Source organism: Drosophila willistoni (assembly GCF_018902025.1).
Source record: "Drosophila willistoni isolate 14030-0811.24 chromosome 2R unlocalized genomic scaffold, UCI_dwil_1.1 Seg167, whole genome shotgun sequence".
Classification (NCBI taxonomy): domain Eukaryota; kingdom Metazoa; phylum Arthropoda; class Insecta; order Diptera; family Drosophilidae; genus Drosophila; species Drosophila willistoni.
In genome coordinates, this window is record NW_025814050.1 from 10,924,830 (window position 1) to 10,941,145 (window position 16,316).

Here is a 16,316-nt window from a genome sequence, read left to right on the forward strand (position 1 = left end):
ATGTACCCAAAATAGTGCGGTTAACATTGGGGAATTAATTGTTGTGAATATAGAAAAACTAGCAATAAGATAAACTTTATAGAACATTTTTAAACTTCATTTACGTCACTTATTCTTGAAATACGAAAAAAAACGGTAATTGAATCGCCCATCAAATAAAATTTGTTTAACAAAATTTGATAAATAGTAAAAAAAATTTCGACACCAAAAAAAAAAAAAAACGACTCAACAATCTTTATATACATATTTTTGTTTTTTATTTGCCTTTTGATAAAATATTTGAAAACGAAACAATTTTTAATTTGACTCGAATAGTTTTCTGTGGATTTACAATCAATAGATAAACCAAATCATTCGGTACTTATTGAATGATAAGTTTTAGGGCATTAAATTCCCACCAAAATATATACATATATATGTATAAATATGATTATGTATATTTATATATATAATGGAAATTCCACACCCAAATCTAGATTCGTTATCAAATCCCTGCGGTTTAGCTCTGCTCTTGGAGTTCTTGGAGGTTCTGCAAGCGAGTTGTCGTTTGTTCTGTTCATTTTGGGACCGGGTTAGTAGAGTTTTGAACTTTCATCGGATCGTGAGTGAACATTGAAATGTTGCTAAAAACATTAAATATATTTTTACTATTATTGGCAATTGGTTTATGTGAAGAAAATATGGTCAACCTAGATTCAATCCGAGACGATTACTGTGATGATTATTGTGCCAATGAATGTAAAAAAGTCAATGTCAGTGAGAACGATAAAATGTGCAAGAAAATTGAAAATATTATAATTACGGATAAATACAAAATTGAACTAACAGTAAAAGACATAGGTGCATATTTAAATATAACTTGGACTACCAACCAAGTAGACTTAACACAGCTAAAAAAACTTCAAATGACGCTAGATAAAATAGAAGTCTATGTCATGACAATAATAAATTCTACACTATATTCACCACAGCAAATTACTCAATATATGAAAGCTCTTAATTTATATTATGTTGCGTGGTCAGACCTTAATCAAAATGGATTTGTTGTGACAGAGGAGCGATTTGTTTATGCTTCTAACGGACCTATACAAACAATCATTATATGTAAAAATCAACAAGTTAACATTTCAAAAGTTTTTAACGATTATTTATCAGAGAAAAAGAGCAATTTAGTAGAAATATCAATTTGGTGTGAAATAACACTTGTTTTTCGTAACGATACTTTTCAACATAATACCCAGTTGGAGAGAATTCGTCTTTTTAACTTAACTCCACGAAATCTAAACTCTGGGATTTTTGAAAATTTGTCTAATATAAGGGAATTGGAATTTATGAATTGCACTTTGGACAACAATGATTTTATAAGGTTGGTTTTAATGTCTTAAAAATATATCGTTTATGTTTCATACCATGCACCCACAGGTGGCAATGGATGCGGTTCAACAATTCTGAGTAGAATCTTGTTCTGGATCGCTGTGCCCCTGAGTTGTATGCCATAAGTCCATATAGGTTTCAGAATCGCCTTGTAGAGCAGCAATTTTTTGCAGGTGCTCAGATCTCTTGCAGAAAAAACACTGCATCTTGGACAGTTTTTAACTGTAGTTCCTTTAACTTTGGTGTGAGCTTTCAAGATTAAACGCCTGTAATGAACTTCACCTAATCCGTGCTCGTGAGTTTGTAAGAGTGAGCGATGTAGCATTAATGTTATTAATGTTAACGGCCATATTCAGGATTCCTTAGCAAAGTCTGCTGATCATAGAACTTGGGGGCTTCTTTAAATAGCTCACCTTTTATGCTGATATATAAATTGAGAGGATTTATTGTCCTCAAGACGGCGAAAACCCAATTTTGGTAAACATATATATACATACATATATGTACAATTGGAAGTTAAAAATATTTGTTCCACTTTGTGCATGGTATACTGAAGTCGTTAAGACGACTTACTTTATTTGTTTTGCATTTAAGTATAACGTAACTTATTTCAGGTCTACTACACTTCGGAATACCTTGGAAAAACTAAGCTTATCCTACCTCAACACAGTCGACTTCAAATACATTGAAAGTTATAAAAATCTTAAAACTCTCGCTCTGAATAAGGATAAAAAGTCCTATTATTTAGAACAGATAAAGAAGACAAATATATCAGCTTACATTTGTTTCTACGATAATGTATACTGTATATCACCTACAATGTGTTTCTACTCTGATACAGACTGTTTTTTAACTCAAGATACAAAGGGCACACGTTGTCCCAGCGCGTGTATTTGTAAATACCTCGACTTTTTTAATGCGTTGGTAATAAACTGCAGTTCCACGGGACTACTAAAAATTCCCGAATTGCCTTTGCCATTAGTGCTTTCACATTATACATTTCTCTTATTTGCTAATAATGGTCTAACACAATTACCAAATAGTTCGTTAGAGGGCTATGATAATCTAATGGGACTTAATCTGGCCAATAACAAACTAACTAACATACAGATTAATCAATTGCCCAAAAACCTGGAATGGCTGAATATACGAAATAATAATAAGATAACATCATTGGATGCAAATGTAGCCAAGTATCTAATGGAACGAAAATATAACATTACTCTAGTTCATAATGGACTATTTTGGAAATGTAATTGCAACAACACAAATCTTTTAAGTTACCTTGACCATCTGGGAAAAGATCAAATCCAGAGTATTAAACAAAAAATATATTTTCCCGACATTGACTTTGTTATCCCTGCACAATTTTACCATCTGAAAGGACCTTGTCCAGATAATTGTAGCTGCTGCGTTAGTGGAGCAGATGAAAATCAATTCATAATCAACTGCACAAGTAAAGCCTTGAAAATATTTCCGGTTTTGCCGATTAATATACTTGGATATCCATCACTTTTACTTGATAATAATCTAATAGAAACTCTTTCAACCACGTCTGTGCGGAATTCAACTTTAAAAGAAATGCATTTGAAAAACAACAATCTCACTCATCTTCATCTGGATCAAATTCCATCTAATCTGCGAGTCCTGGATATTCGCCAAAATAATTTCACAGGTCTTGACGACGATGTGACACAGTTTGTATCAAACCTAACCGAGTTCCAATTATCAGAAAACCCTTGGCAGTGCAGTTGTAAATTTGTTAAATTTCTTGCCTATATAAAAATGAATTTTTTCTCAGAATACCAAGCTGCCTTGAGGCGATGCAGTGGGCAAGATTATTGCCCAGATCCGTGCATCTGTTGTAAAGATGATGAGAATCACAGATTCATTATCAACTGCAGTAATCTGGAATTGAAGGAGATACCCTCGAAACTACCCATCGTGGAGAATGCCACTCTTCTGTTTGAACATAATAATCTACAGTCTTTGGATGGGTTTACCAAAATCAAAGGCTTTGATCAACTGAAGGAACTTTATTGTAGGTACAATAGCATAAAAAAGATAGAGAATCTTCCAAAAAACATTCAACTCCTCGATATAAGGAACAATTCTCTAAGGACACTGAACAATAGTCTAAGAGAGTTTCTGACACAAAAATCGAATATGTCCAGTTTAACCATCTTTATATCGGGCAATAATTGGATTTGTCATTGCAAGGAAATACTTTTCTTCCGATTCACGAAGAATCTGGCAGAGAATATCAAGGACCTATGTAAAACAGAATGCCATGATTCTAGATTGTTTGTTTCTCTGGAGGAAAAGGATCTATGCCCTGAAAAAATACCCCGATATGTAATCTATTTTACATCGTTTATAATGTTGAGCTGTCTGTTGAGTTTTCTGCAATGCTTTTGGAAATCCATTGCGATGTGGCTATATGAAAAGAGATTGTTCTTGAAACTGACCACTCGTTTGGAGAAGGGGATCGAGACCAAATATGACTGCTTTTTGGCTTATTGTCACAAGGATTCGCATTTTGTAAGGGAGTATGTCGAAAGATTGGAACATGGTCACAATCGACTTCGTCTCTGCTTCTACGAAAGAGATTGGCTGGCTGGTGAACCGATTCCTGACTGCATTTGCCACTCTGTGGAGAATTCCAAGTGCATTGTCATCTTAATGACCAAAAATTTCCTTAAGTCCGCTTGGGGTCGTCTGGAATTTCGTTTGGCCCTTCATGCCACCTCCAAGGATCAGTACAAGCGACTAATTATCATCATCTATCCGGGTGTGGAGAACTTTGATCAACTCGATGGCGAACTACAAAGCTATTTGAAAATTAATACCTATCTGATGCGAAATGATGCCAACTTCTGGAATAAGCTCATCTATGCCTTGCCCCACAAGATGGTAGATGAGTGCGAGGAAATGGAGATGATCAATATTGAAACCTAATTATTGTAAATATTAAAAGATTATCCAAGTTTCATTATTTGCTTCTAACTTGTAAAATTTTATTGCAGATATTTAATTGCCGACTAATTGTTGCTGAGAAGACCAACTTTTATTGATGTTCGGATTACACTAACAAGTTTGACAACATTCAGGATCATCCTTTTAAGATTTATATATATATTGTATATATATACTTAACCAATTATTTTCCAATTATTCCAATTATTCTCACTCTCCAAGCAGTAGAGATCAGCCCGTTGCCTTTATTTTCTTGAGTTTGTCCGCTTTTTCGAAAGTAATAATATTTTTCATTTTAGAATTGGTTATAGCACTTAAAAAATAGCAAACTTTTTAATATCTTAATACCTTTTTTTAATAATATTTGAAATAGCTTTAAGCAAGATTAATTGTATCATATACACAAGATTTAAGATAAATATTTTTGTATTTTTTTCTTTTTTATATATATCTCTAACCACAATTTATTAAAAATGTAAGCACCAAAAATTTGTTTAAAAATTTTTTTTACTTTTATTTTCACTTCTTTATATTTATAAAAAAAAAACTATAAAAAACTTTACTACCATTTAAACCAATTTGAAACATTTGCCTTTTTATATTAAACCATGAATTAATTTTATTTTTTTTTAATATATTTCCGATTTAATCCATTTTGTTTGTTGTTATTGTCAAGTTTCTATAGTTAAAGTTTTCGAATATTTCGATGCGCTTTGTAATAATTGATGGTCACACTGTTTAGCCATAGTTCCTAACCTACTATTAGTTAGGCTAGGGGGCGCCAAAGTGTCGCAAAACAAACGTTTTTCAACTGTTTTGAATTCTCATCACCAAGGCAACACATCAGTCGGAGTTAAAATCTAACAAGAAGGCTTGTGGAAAATAAAAAGAAAATATATAATTAGTAAATATTTTCTCTCAAAATGAGATTTATACCTCTTCATGCGACCAACACGGCCATTGTGTATAAAAATTCCTTGTGTTCGATGGCCTCGCTGTTGGTCCTGATTTTTATTGCCTTATCTGTGATGTTGCCGGTTCTGTTGGTCTCGCTGCTTAGTCCTTACTCTGGCATCTCCGAGTCCCGTGTGTTGTACGAGCAGCCCAATGTGAAATTCGATTACCAATACATATTCGTGGCCAGCACAGAGTTATCCACACTGGTGGCCTGCAGCAGCTTCAGTGATTTTAATGCACAGATGGCTTCATTCTCGAATAGCTGTGCCATCAGCAAATACTGGACAGATGATGTTGATCACGACACGATTACAGATCGGGCACATTTCCAATTAGAACTACAGGATCTGGAATCGCCGCTAGTGGATTTCCAATTACTTCTCTTCTTTGAGGCGCAGTTGCGGCACAAGTGTGATCTCTCTCCGCCCGCCTTGTTGGCCCATCAGGAACCAATGCCTAAGCTACGAAATGGTCGTATACATCTAAAAGGAGAACTACAATTGAAACAATATGTGGAATTCACTTGCCCATTTCCAGGACGAAATATTAAAACACATTTTCGTTCGGTTCAATTTGGAAACTCAAATACATCGGACATATCCCAATATAAAATGGAATCCCTACTGGCTCAGGTTAAAGCCAATCCAGCCTATTTTCAATTGGCCATACAGGAAGCCTATAAACGTAATACCTCGCCACAATTTGAACCAGGTCTGCATATAGAACTAGAATTGAACATACTTCAAGTGGCGGCACGTTATCATCTAAGCATTTGGGAGCGTCTTGGACAATTTTGGTTATATTTTGCATCATTCTTTGGTATATCGTTCTATATAATGAATAAGCTGAAAGATTTTCTCTTCGGGCATCATATTATACGCTCCTGGGAGATAATACCATGGAAGAAACTCTACTGACACGAATCGGGCGCCATTCTGGAAATGGATAACTTTTCGATTGGCGAATGAATGAGTAATCAAATTACAAATAATAAAAAATAAACTGCTAATACATTAATAAATGGATTTCTATGTGTTTTAAATGGATTTCACTGCATTCAACAGAAATATATATAGAGATATTTATTTCATTCAACATTATATTTACAACTTTTGAGCCTTATATAGCCACAACTCTTTTCAGTTATCAAATTATAAATTTTCTCGGCTGTTTTTAAAATTTTCACTTTTATTACAATTCTGTTAAAACCATCTCATGACTTTGGATTTTTGTAATCTACAAAATCTAATAACAATAATCAGTTGGAAGAGAAAATATCAACTTAACTGGAAGAAAAAGCAATTTTCTTACTTTATGGCTTCAAAATTTAATAACTTTTTTTTTGGTTTAGTGGGCCTAAGGCTTAAGGCTTCCATTATCAGTCAAAATAAATAAGAAAAGAGCAAAAACATATAAAGACAATTTGAGGGGATTGGATGAAAAAAGACTTATTCTACTTCTCGTTACTATTTGACATCAGGGCCAAGCTGCCAAAGGGAGACGCTGTAGAGTTAGAAGGTGATGATAATGATCCTGAATCCGGTACTGGGTCTAAAGCGCGATTATCTTCCAATACGATAGTGGTACGAGGATAATGATCCAATTGCACAAACAAATAGCGATATTCTCTCTTGCCCGAAGAATTCTAAAAATCATGGGGAACAACAAAAATGAGTTAGTGGTAAGAGATGTTGTTATATATGTACTGACCCTTCTTGATTCCAACTGAACTGTTGCCTTATTGCGCAAACCTTGCACATAGAACTGCATACGCATGTGGGGAACACCATTACGCTCATAGGTGGTATTGGCCACATGTTGACGTCGTCCGCGACGTGATGTTTCCCCAAAGCCAGTGATGGGTGCTCCAATGGCGTCTTGCACCCGCGGGTCATCGACAACACGTTTCAGGGCTTTGGCATATACATTGCACGGACTTTCGCCAGAGAACAACTCGCGAAATATGGCATAGAACATAATCCCCGTCACGCCGAGACCGGCCAATATAATTGCCGTATAGCTGGCTGTCTTTGTGTTCTCTTTGATCTTTTCGCCAATTGGTCGAACATCAGTGGAAACATCTCCTGAGCCACCACTTGAAGGCTGCAAGGCCCCTTCGCCACCGGCATCTGAAAAATAGAATAGAAGCCATTCAAATCTGCTACGTAATACGGCCTAAATGATGTGCGATAAGCCAATAACCCAAACTCTACGTTAAATACAAACCTTTAAGTTTTTGACAAACAAGCGAGTTACTTGAGAACTTGGCAGCTAAAATATTCAGACCATAAGCGGTCACTGTGGATTGCAGGGGCAATAGTCTATGCCGTTGGAGTACAAATCTTCGCAATAAATGCGACATTTTGATCTGAAAGTCGAAAACAAAAATGCAGCTAAAATACAATGACAACAAACAGCTGTTCGAGGTGAATTTTACTTATTTCGACTAACGATTAACGATGAGTAAGCAATAATCGATAACACTCGACTCAGACATTAGCATCAAAAATATATCGATAGACGAGGTGAAAGTCATTTCTCTGCGGGAAAAATTTGAAAAATCAAAGAAATAAAAACCTTTTTGTTTATTTGAATTTATCTTTCTGGATACCAAAAGCTTGTGATATATTTATTAAATACTGAACAAATTCTCCGAATAGTCCAACTATTGTTACTCGAGGACGGGGACAAATCCGCCCAAATGAATGGCCTTAAGGGCCATTGAAGAGAGAGAAATGATGACTGGCAAGATAAAAGGATACTGAGACCAAGGAACGACAATACAAATAAAAAACGTATATACCAATCAGAAGGAGAAAACGACATGGAATCAACATTCCAGGATTAAGATAAATTGGAAGCGGATCAAATAAAAAGAACAAGGAATGGAAACATGGAGGAAAAAGAAAACGATAAGGAAGAACAAGTAACTGAAAAATTTTTATATCCTACTAATTATTTGGTCATTTCATCAATAACGATGAAAAAATCGATAACAACAAGCTAACTTAATAATAAAAAAACAATAAAAAAAAATATCGATAGACGGTCCATCGATGATTTTGCAGCACTAACTCAAAGTTAAAGCAGAAATAAAAAAAAACACAATAAATATACCTCACGATAAGAATTAAAAGGCAGTTACTTAAAAGTGCACAATCACGTCGGTCCCAAAGCTAACTGGTTTCTTTTTAAGACGCGGCTACGCGGATTTTATTAACACATTGAAAAAATCTAAAATTATGGTGGTCACACACAATGTCAAGGGATACGAAGAGTTCTCCAAGAAAATGGAGGAACTGGAGGGCAATGGCAACGGCTCGGTTCATGTCCTATTCAGTGGTGGCAAGGATGAGAATGGTTTAAGCTGGTGTCCTTATTGTGTTAAAGGTAAATCAACTCAATTCTGCTCAATTGGCCATGGTTGGCTGTTTTCAATTACCATTACTTAACCACAAATGAAAAACCGCTTTTCATTGTAATTACAGCCGAGCCGGTGATACATGATGCCCTCCAAAAGGCCCCCCAAAATTCTCATTTTGTGCATGTGGATGTGGGCGAACGCGCCTTGTAAGTTGATAATCAAGTGTTTGGTAAAGATTTCGAGGGAAACCCTTCATGTCGAATTACTATAAATATTTAATCTGAGTCATATTTTTATTTTTCTGATATTTCACATATGTGTAAAACTTGTTTCGAAAGATCTAGTGCTGTATACATACATAGATGTAGATTGATCAATTCAGGGGACCGTGACATGAAAATTATTTCATTGTAAACAGATAATTCAGACCGGCAATGGCTTATCTTCATAGCCAAACAAGTTCATTTGATAAAAAAAACAAAATTAATGTATAACTTGTATGTATGTATGAAAGGCTGCTCTACTTTTTGGCATGTTCTTACTATAAAAACGTTGACAGCTTATCCATTTTTGGGTTGATTATTAAACTGCTCCAATTAAATTAGTTTTGGGTGAACGAATTAATCCAAAAATTTAGGTACATATATAATGTTTTATGACGAAATCAATTTCCAAGTGCTAACTCATTGGGGGATCCAGAACATTCACATGATAAAAGCAATTGCAAAGGCAATTTCTGCTGATTAGAGAATTAAACGCTTTTATGATGAGTTGGCGGCACTTGATTCTCAATCGTTTGGTCTTTATCTCAACTTGTTAACCATAAATTTTTTTCTCATTTTGCAGCTGGAAGGACTTGAATTGTCCATTCCGTAAGGATCCCAACACACATTTGATTTTCTTGCCGACTCTTTTGCGCTGGAAATCACCTCAACGTTTGGATGGCGAACGCTGCTCGAACAAGGATCTTGTGGAAATGATGTTTGAGGATGAAGATTAGTTGCCCTCTCCCCCAAAACATCCAGATGTTAGGAATATAATAATTTTTTGGAAATTTTATTTTATCGATTAAAAATGCGTCGTGTGAACATGTTTCAATAATTACTTTTATATTTTTTAATTTCCACCATGACCACATGGATATTGGTCAATTGGGCGCGTGCATTTGGTGTCAGGAGTTTGTGGAAGCGATGATAGTATTGCACTAGGCTGGCTAAAGCCAATTGCAGCAGCTGAGAACCCGTCAACAGCGATGGGAATGATAAGAGAACCTCACGGTTTAATTCCTCCAGTGATTTTTTCCAATTCGCCGAGAAACTGGCCACCAAGGCTAAGCTACGACGTTCCTGTTTACGCAATTCATCCATCTGTTCCTTCTCAAGGAAATGTTCGCATTCCTTAACGAATTGTATGATGCCTCCAAAATGTGGAGCCAATATCTCCTCCACATAATCGGCGCTGCGTGCATTGACCTGTTCACGGAATGCTTCTGCCTCTTTGGAATTATCACGTGTATGCTCCATGAGGACACCCAAAACGAGATCATAATTGTTAATCAAATAGATTAATTGATCCTTGCGTGTGGGAAAAATGGCCGCCATGCGTAAAATAAAACATTCAACTTCATTTTGCAATTCCAAGAGCAGACGACTGACCAATTCATTGGGAAAATGCTCTGAGATACCAACGATTGCGGCACTGAATTCCGCATAACGTCGAGTTATCTAAATATATAGATAAAATATTATTATTTTATATATTCCTCGCATTCCAAGCTTACATAATGTGGTCCCATCTCCTTGTTAAACTTGGTTGGGTCACAATCGTGTATACTTTGTATATTCAAGCGGAAAACATGCTCCAAACGTGGCCAAATCACCGACTGCAAAGAGTCCCAATACCTTAAAAATATACATATGTATAAAAGGTTACTAAATGAAAAAATTATTCGTTATCCACAATCGTTTCCTTTATCCCCGACGGAACTACTTTTTAGTATTGCTTCATCAGGGGGAAACTCGACCTACGTCGGGGTTCGAACTCGAGAACAACAGAATTGTAGATTTAGCAGGTCTCCACTGAGCCACCGACTAGGTGTAGGTTACTAAATGAGTAATATTTATATTGTAATATGTTAAATTTACTTATCCAAAGCTGGCACACAACGTTTGTGGCACATAAGTTGATAGCGAAATATCAAATGTATGCACAGGAACATGGCTATAGTATCATAACAATCGTGAATTGATGTCTCCAGATTTTTCTATAAAAAGAAATCGAATATCTTATGACTATTCCAAGAAACTTTGCTGTTTACTTACAATCATTAGAGTCAAAGTTTTACCCATAATTTGATTAAACAAATCCTGAGCCTGAGTTCCACGTACCATAAAGAATTCGGTTACAAATAAATATTCACGACATGCATTGTCGACCAGAGCATATTGTTCGGAACGAAACAGAGCTTCAACCGTATACTATGGAAAACAAAACTAACTTAAAGATCACATTTCTTTTCGTTAGAAGAAAATCTTACACGATTCTTAAGCTGGGCATGGGGCACTATAATGGGTGCCTCCAATTGTTGATTAAGTATATCGCCCCTCTTGCCTATAGTAAATATTGTGCTCTTGTGCTTTAAACTTGTCGTCTTTGCAAATAAACCCTTCGAGGCATTATCTTCAATGCCCATGAGATCATCTTTGGTGCAAGATTCTTCAAATTTAAGACTGGTCAAGCGGGTGGAGTAACTCTATAAGAAAAATAAGCATTATTGGTGAATCTTTTGAAGATAAAAGTAGAACCTTTACCTTAAAATAACTATAGTAGATTTTGCTCATAGTATCGATATATTCACTGCATATCTCTTGAGCCACTTGTCGTTCATTCGACAAGATGAATTCAAAGAAAAACTTATGCTTCAGCATGGCATTCTGCGGTATCTGATAGTTAGTCATTGGCTTGCGAAACTTGTAGATTTGTTCAAGCAAATAGCTGCGTATTTTGGCCATGGCTTTAAGGCGCAGTTTGTGTAGGACATCGCTAACATCATTCGTGGATTTTGACTCTTTGAAGCTTAGCTCTTTGACCAGCGACAGCTTGTGATTGAGAACATTTAGTTGATTACTAAAATCACGTTCTGTTACAGGTGTCTCCATAATTATATTAATCATCTCCTCGGATACGGCCATATCCTCAATGAATTGCGATAGCTGAGCCTTCACAGACTGACGATTGGTCAACTGCAGCGACATGGACACCGATTTGCGCTGCAATTGTGTGATCTCGGTGCTAATATTGTTTAAGACACTCTGAAAGCTCATTAGCATATTTTCCATACGCTCCAACACATCATCGCAATCATTGATCTGATTATGCAGATTGGCAATGTTCTGCGACTCAGCTATGTAGTCTGAAAAGGTTAGGGAAATGGCCAAATGACAAAAGACTGTTGACGTTTCAAGGTGAAGGGACTTACCCTCAATGGATTTATTTTCCACCTCCTTGAATTCCTTTTCTATCTGTCGAGAATATTGGCGTAAGTCGGTGGTGTTTTTCAATATCTCTCGCACTTCTTCATTGTCCAATTGCTCCGTCATCGGGGGCGATGACAATTCTCTTGGCGTGGACATTCTTTAAATTGAATTTTAACAATTTAAAGTTTTTTAATTTTTCTTTGATGTCATTTGTTTGGCAACAGCTGTTTCCAGTTATCGATAACAATATTTGGTCTCCAGTGCCATCCCTATGGAAGGCCATTTCAAATAAACTTCCATCTCAATTGAATGCCATATAAACTGAATTATTGTTTTGGAAATAAGTCATAATTGGATTGTCATTTCATCGGCATTATAGATGCAATTGCCAAGAACTAGAAGATTGCCAGCGCCTAGGGCGAATGCCAAGAGCTTTCCAGCCAGACTACACATACATATTTCATATCTTTATTAGGGGAAGTCCCTTATTGTTTTTTGTACAGAATTAATATTTTGTCGATTGTAAAACCAAGTTTTTTACGTTTCACTCAATGTTTTAATGGTAAATAAGTATAAGTGCTATTTAAATAATATTTTTGTTTTGCGTATTATAATTTTTCTTAAAAGTTGAAACAATAAACTTTCCATTTTGTGCCAACTGCACTTAAATCCAATGCGTTAGCTGCATTGTGCCATCATGCATTCTCTGTGTGTCCATTATGCTCATCTGGCGGACAAGACGTTTCATCGATGGACGATGACTTGGACGACCCGATACACTGGCTCCTGGCATGTCTAAAGGTGTACGCTCATCCGTTCTGCTTGTCTGTTGCCTCAAGCGACGATTATCACGTAATTCCAACTCCACTTCAGAGGCATTATTTGAAGATCCAGCTAAGACATCAAGATTTTCATACGATGTTGGTGGCGACAGTACATCTCTGTGGAATTAAAATAAAGAATTTTCACCACTTTTGTTACCCATCAACAACTTACGGTTTTTTGCTGCAAGAGCAACAATCTTTAAGTTGCCAATCCTTGCCAAACTCCTCGCCCTCCTCCACGGTCTGGGGCAAACGATGATGCAAAGTCTCTGGCAAACGAAGACCCGTCATGCCACCCAACATGGAAACGAAACCCATTATGACTAAGGGCAGTTTTAGATTCTCCTTGCCCAGATAAGTGACAAATGGGATGACAATTAGACCCAAACCGCCTATATAGCTGGAGGCACCAATTCCAATGCCACGTACTTGTGTGGGATACAATTCTCCCGCAAAGGGATATATGATGAGAAATGACGCAGACAGCAGAGCCTTAGATATCAGGTAAAGTACTAGAGTCTCATCGACGGCATCATCGGGTAACATCACGGTTATAACACAAGCCACGCCTCTTTAAATATATGACAAATGATTGAAATTGAAATCTAAATATTTTATTAAACTCGTTTCTTACTTACCCCAATATCATGGATAAACTTAAAGGCCAACGTCTGCCCCAAGTGTCCATAAAGTACCAACAACAAAGATAACTTGGCAATTCCACCACAGCGGACAAGAAGAAGCTTACATATTGATTGGTACCCAATGATGGGCCATAGTAACTTAGGCCCAGATAGACAGTCTCATTGGCAAACCAACTCAATGTTATCAATATTGTCTTCAAACGCATATTGGGCGTACGACAGAGATCCATTAGACCGACATTAGCCATTTTTTTCTTGGTCTTCTTCAACTTATCTCGAATAATCTGTGCCTCCAGTTTACTGTGCACCACCTCTGGAAATTGTCGTCCATTGACACGAGCCATATTCTCAAGAATTTTTAATGCTTCCTCCAAGCGGCCACGCATCAATAGCCAACGCGGAGACTCGGGCATAAAGAACATGTATAGGAAATATGCATAGAATGGCAGAGATGTATAATAGGAAAGGCGAACCCAATCTCGTTCCAGATAGGTCACCACCGAGAGCAGCATAATGCCCGAAGTATAGAAAGTGCAGGTCATCACGGTTACAAACGAACGATAATTCTCACCCACCAGTTCCAGAGCTAGAATAAAAAAGAAAATGTCCAAATATTCATTACTCGATTGGGAATACTTTAAAATATCCAAGCTTGACCCCCCCTAAAAGTATGCTGCAGTAATATAGATGTTACAGAGGTTCAAATATTCATTACTCAATTCGAAATACTTTCGAATATTCAAGTTTAAGTTTCAAAATAGCCCCTAAAGGTATGCATCAGAATTCCTCTGCTCTCACTTACATATAATAAATGGTATTTGATACACAGCTGGTATAGTTAGTCCCACAATTACTCGACTACCGGCCCATGTCCAGAAATCTCGACTTAATGATGTCATCAAGCTGCCAGCCAATAATGTGGCTAAGCAGGTAAAATAGGAAAGTCTTCGACCGGCACGATCATTGAGTAGGCCAAATAGATAAACTCCCACTGGACCACCAGTGTTAAGTGCCGCCAGACCAATTGTAGGATATATATCCTGATCGCAAACTAAATCAAACTGAAAATTTGTTGAACATTATATCTCTGTATCTGAATGATTGTTATGATCTATCTTGGGAACTTCTTCTTTGATGATGGGGAATGATTTATATTTTATAGCAAGCAAATTATTAGATGTTTCTATGAAGGGGGAACTTGATTTGGTATTTCCATGCCCCCCACATCGATCACAATGGATGACCAAACAGTGCTGGTATTATATTCCCAGCCTTGATTGCATTTAATCAATGGCCAGCTTGTATTGGGTTCCAGTGTTGTCAAGTAGTGATCCATATTATCGGGATCAAGCAATTCTGTCCAATTGACGCCATAGGTAAAGCATTTGCTATAAACAAAGTCATCGTTTTCCTGCAAAATGCAAAAAGATTAGAATGCATTTTTTATCGACATTTCAATTTTCTTTGGCCCCCTCCTCAATGAACGCATTATCAATGAATTTGCTTGATTGCAACAACCGCCCTCCAGAAAACCGAATGCATTCATATGGCTGCTTTATTACTCACCTGTTCCTTGGGTATGGACAAGTATTTACGCTGCTCCACATCAAAGTCAAGCAATTCAGGCACACGACACCAATAATCATCTGGCGTATCGGCCATGAATAATTGATTAAAGGCACAAAATCCACATGGTATACAAGCAGGCAAACAAATGCCAAAAACCAAAAGTTTTTGATATTTGCCAAATTCACCAATTGTTGGCAGCAAATCATCCAAATCGAAGGCCTCCTAATACATATAAAAATAATCAAAAGAATGATTCTAAAAGAAACAAGAGATTCATTTTACATCCACAGAAACTTGAGGTTCGGGTTTTTGGCGTTGTCGTAGATCCGATAACTCATCATATTCATCATTATCACTACTGTCCACAGTTTCAGTCATGGAATAGATTTCCTCTGGCACAAATTTAGCTAAGAAATGGTTGTTTTTTATTTACGTCTATTCTTGTGTGCAATTGCTCAAATGTATTTCAACTAGAAGAAGCCCCACAAAGAAAATGTCAACTGACATTTTGCAAAAAAGGGTTGAAATATCTTGAATAACATTTGAATAGAGGGCGCCACTTAATGGATCCATTCTAGAATATAATAAATATTTTCTATCTTTAATTTAAGAAACTTATACATTTGGATAATTATTATTACTATTACTCTAAAATAGTTTTGATATTAAACATAAATGCGATACATATTATAATTATTAAATTTAAATTTTTTTAATGGATAGGTAATTCTGTCAAGAAATAGTTGTTTTGGATCTTACAGAGATCTGAAATCCAAGATAATGAACTGATTGTATGACAAAGGCTTAGACTTTCATTACTTATAACTAAAACTTTATCAATATATGCTTAAATGATAAAAATTAAAATATAACTAGAAATGTAAATTGGTCAAAATAAAGAACATAAAATCTAGATAAAAGGACAAAAAAAAAATATTTTAGAAAATTCTCAAAAACTTTTAACATTGCTAATCTGTATCTATGCCAATGCTTTGATGATTTTCGAAAGTAATTTCTTCAATTAATATCTATATTTATTTAAATTAGAATTTTAGTCAAATTAATTGTCAATTAATATTTTTAATAAAAAAATTAACGAATAAATCTTAATTTCATGAATCTCTGGATAGTT

General features: G+C 35.9%; 6 protein-coding genes across 6 annotated transcripts; 3 read left to right on the plus strand and 3 right to left on the minus strand.

The window, feature by feature from the left end:
- The first annotated feature begins 3,159 nt into the window (after positions 1-3,159).
- LOC26528902 (protein toll) lies at positions 3,160-4,332 on the plus strand. Its single transcript, XM_015178415.2, has one exon. The coding sequence runs from the start codon at positions 3,160-3,162 to the stop codon at positions 4,330-4,332; it is 1,173 nt and encodes a 390-aa protein (XP_015033901.2).
- An 836-nt stretch (positions 4,333-5,168) lies between these two features.
- Positions 5,169-6,353, plus strand: LOC6642100. The gene has a single exon (XM_002064688.4). It carries the CDS (start codon positions 5,274-5,276, stop codon positions 6,222-6,224), a length of 951 nt encoding a protein of 316 aa, XP_002064724.3. The 5' UTR covers positions 5,169-5,273; the 3' UTR covers positions 6,225-6,353.
- Positions 6,354-6,475: 122 nt separating this feature from the next.
- Positions 6,476-7,732, minus strand: LOC6642101 (mitochondrial import inner membrane translocase subunit Tim21). Its single transcript, XM_002064689.4, has 3 exons — positions 7,534-7,732; positions 7,018-7,436; positions 6,476-6,952 (listed from the first exon to the last, which is right to left on the minus strand). The coding sequence occupies exons 1-3, from the start codon at positions 7,667-7,669 to the stop codon at positions 6,761-6,763; spliced, it is 747 nt and encodes a 248-aa protein (XP_002064725.2). The 5' UTR covers positions 7,670-7,732; the 3' UTR covers positions 6,476-6,760.
- Positions 7,733-8,357: 625 nt separating this feature from the next.
- LOC6642102 (thioredoxin domain-containing protein 17) lies at positions 8,358-9,772 on the plus strand. The gene is made up of 3 exons (XM_002064690.4): positions 8,358-8,697; positions 8,796-8,877; positions 9,518-9,772. The coding sequence occupies exons 1-3, from the start codon at positions 8,550-8,552 to the stop codon at positions 9,669-9,671; spliced, it is 384 nt and encodes a 127-aa protein (XP_002064726.1). The 5' UTR covers positions 8,358-8,549; the 3' UTR covers positions 9,672-9,772.
- Positions 9,700-12,380, minus strand: LOC6642103 (vacuolar protein sorting-associated protein 52 homolog). Its single transcript, XM_002064691.4, has 7 exons — positions 12,150-12,380; positions 11,482-12,083; positions 11,208-11,423; positions 10,993-11,148; positions 10,816-10,934; positions 10,452-10,572; positions 9,700-10,395 (listed from the first exon to the last, which is right to left on the minus strand). The coding sequence occupies exons 1-7, from the start codon at positions 12,301-12,303 to the stop codon at positions 9,766-9,768; spliced, it is 1,998 nt and encodes a 665-aa protein (XP_002064727.1). The 5' UTR covers positions 12,304-12,380; the 3' UTR covers positions 9,700-9,765.
- Positions 12,381-12,686: 306 nt separating this feature from the next.
- Positions 12,687-15,675, minus strand: LOC6642104 (carcinine transporter). Its single transcript, XM_002064692.4, has 7 exons — positions 15,467-15,675; positions 15,182-15,406; positions 14,841-15,026; positions 14,418-14,676; positions 13,610-14,201; positions 13,144-13,542; positions 12,687-13,088 (listed from the first exon to the last, which is right to left on the minus strand). Exons 1-7 carry the CDS (start codon positions 15,560-15,562, stop codon positions 12,812-12,814), a joined length of 2,034 nt encoding a protein of 677 aa, XP_002064728.1. The 5' UTR covers positions 15,563-15,675; the 3' UTR covers positions 12,687-12,811.
- Between the last annotated feature and the right edge of the window lie 641 nt (positions 15,676-16,316).

Coding starts and splice junctions, on each gene's coding strand:
- LOC26528902 (XM_015178415.2), top strand. CDS start 3,160: ATGAATTTTTTCTCAGAATACCAAGCTGCCTTGAGGCGATGCAGTGGG.
- LOC6642100 (XM_002064688.4), top strand. CDS start 5,274: ATGAGATTTATACCTCTTCATGCGACCAACACGGCCATTGTGTATAAA.
- LOC6642101 (XM_002064689.4), bottom strand. CDS start 7,669: ATGTCGCATTTATTGCGAAGATTTGTACTCCAACGGCATAGACTATTG. Junction 7,437..7,533: donor TGTTTGTCAAAAACTTAAAG/GTTTGTATTTAA, acceptor TCTATTTTTCAG/ATGCCGGTGGCGAAGGGGCC. Junction 6,953..7,017: donor TTCAGTTGGAATCAAGAAGG/GTCAGTACATAT, acceptor CATGATTTTTAG/AATTCTTCGGGCAAGAGAGA.
- LOC6642102 (XM_002064690.4), top strand. CDS start 8,550: ATGGTGGTCACACACAATGTCAAGGGATACGAAGAGTTCTCCAAGAAA. Junction 8,698..8,795: donor GTGTCCTTATTGTGTTAAAG/GTAAATCAACTC, acceptor TTGTAATTACAG/CCGAGCCGGTGATACATGAT. Junction 8,878..9,517: donor GATGTGGGCGAACGCGCCTT/GTAAGTTGATAA, acceptor CTCATTTTGCAG/CTGGAAGGACTTGAATTGTC.
- LOC6642103 (XM_002064691.4), bottom strand. CDS start 12,303: ATGTCCACGCCAAGAGAATTGTCATCGCCCCCGATGACGGAGCAATTG. Junction 12,084..12,149: donor GGAAAATAAATCCATTGAGG/GTAAGTCCCTTC, acceptor TAACCTTTTCAG/ACTACATAGCTGAGTCGCAG. Junction 11,424..11,481: donor TCTACTATAGTTATTTTAAG/GTAAAGGTTCTA, acceptor TTTTTCTTATAG/AGTTACTCCACCCGCTTGAC.
- LOC6642104 (XM_002064692.4), bottom strand. CDS start 15,562: ATGACTGAAACTGTGGACAGTAGTGATAATGATGAATATGATGAGTTA. Junction 15,407..15,466: donor AACCTCAAGTTTCTGTGGAT/GTAAAATGAATC, acceptor TATATGTATTAG/GAGGCCTTCGATTTGGATGA. Junction 15,027..15,181: donor TGTCCATACCCAAGGAACAG/GTGAGTAATAAA, acceptor TGCATTTTGCAG/GAAAACGATGACTTTGTTTA.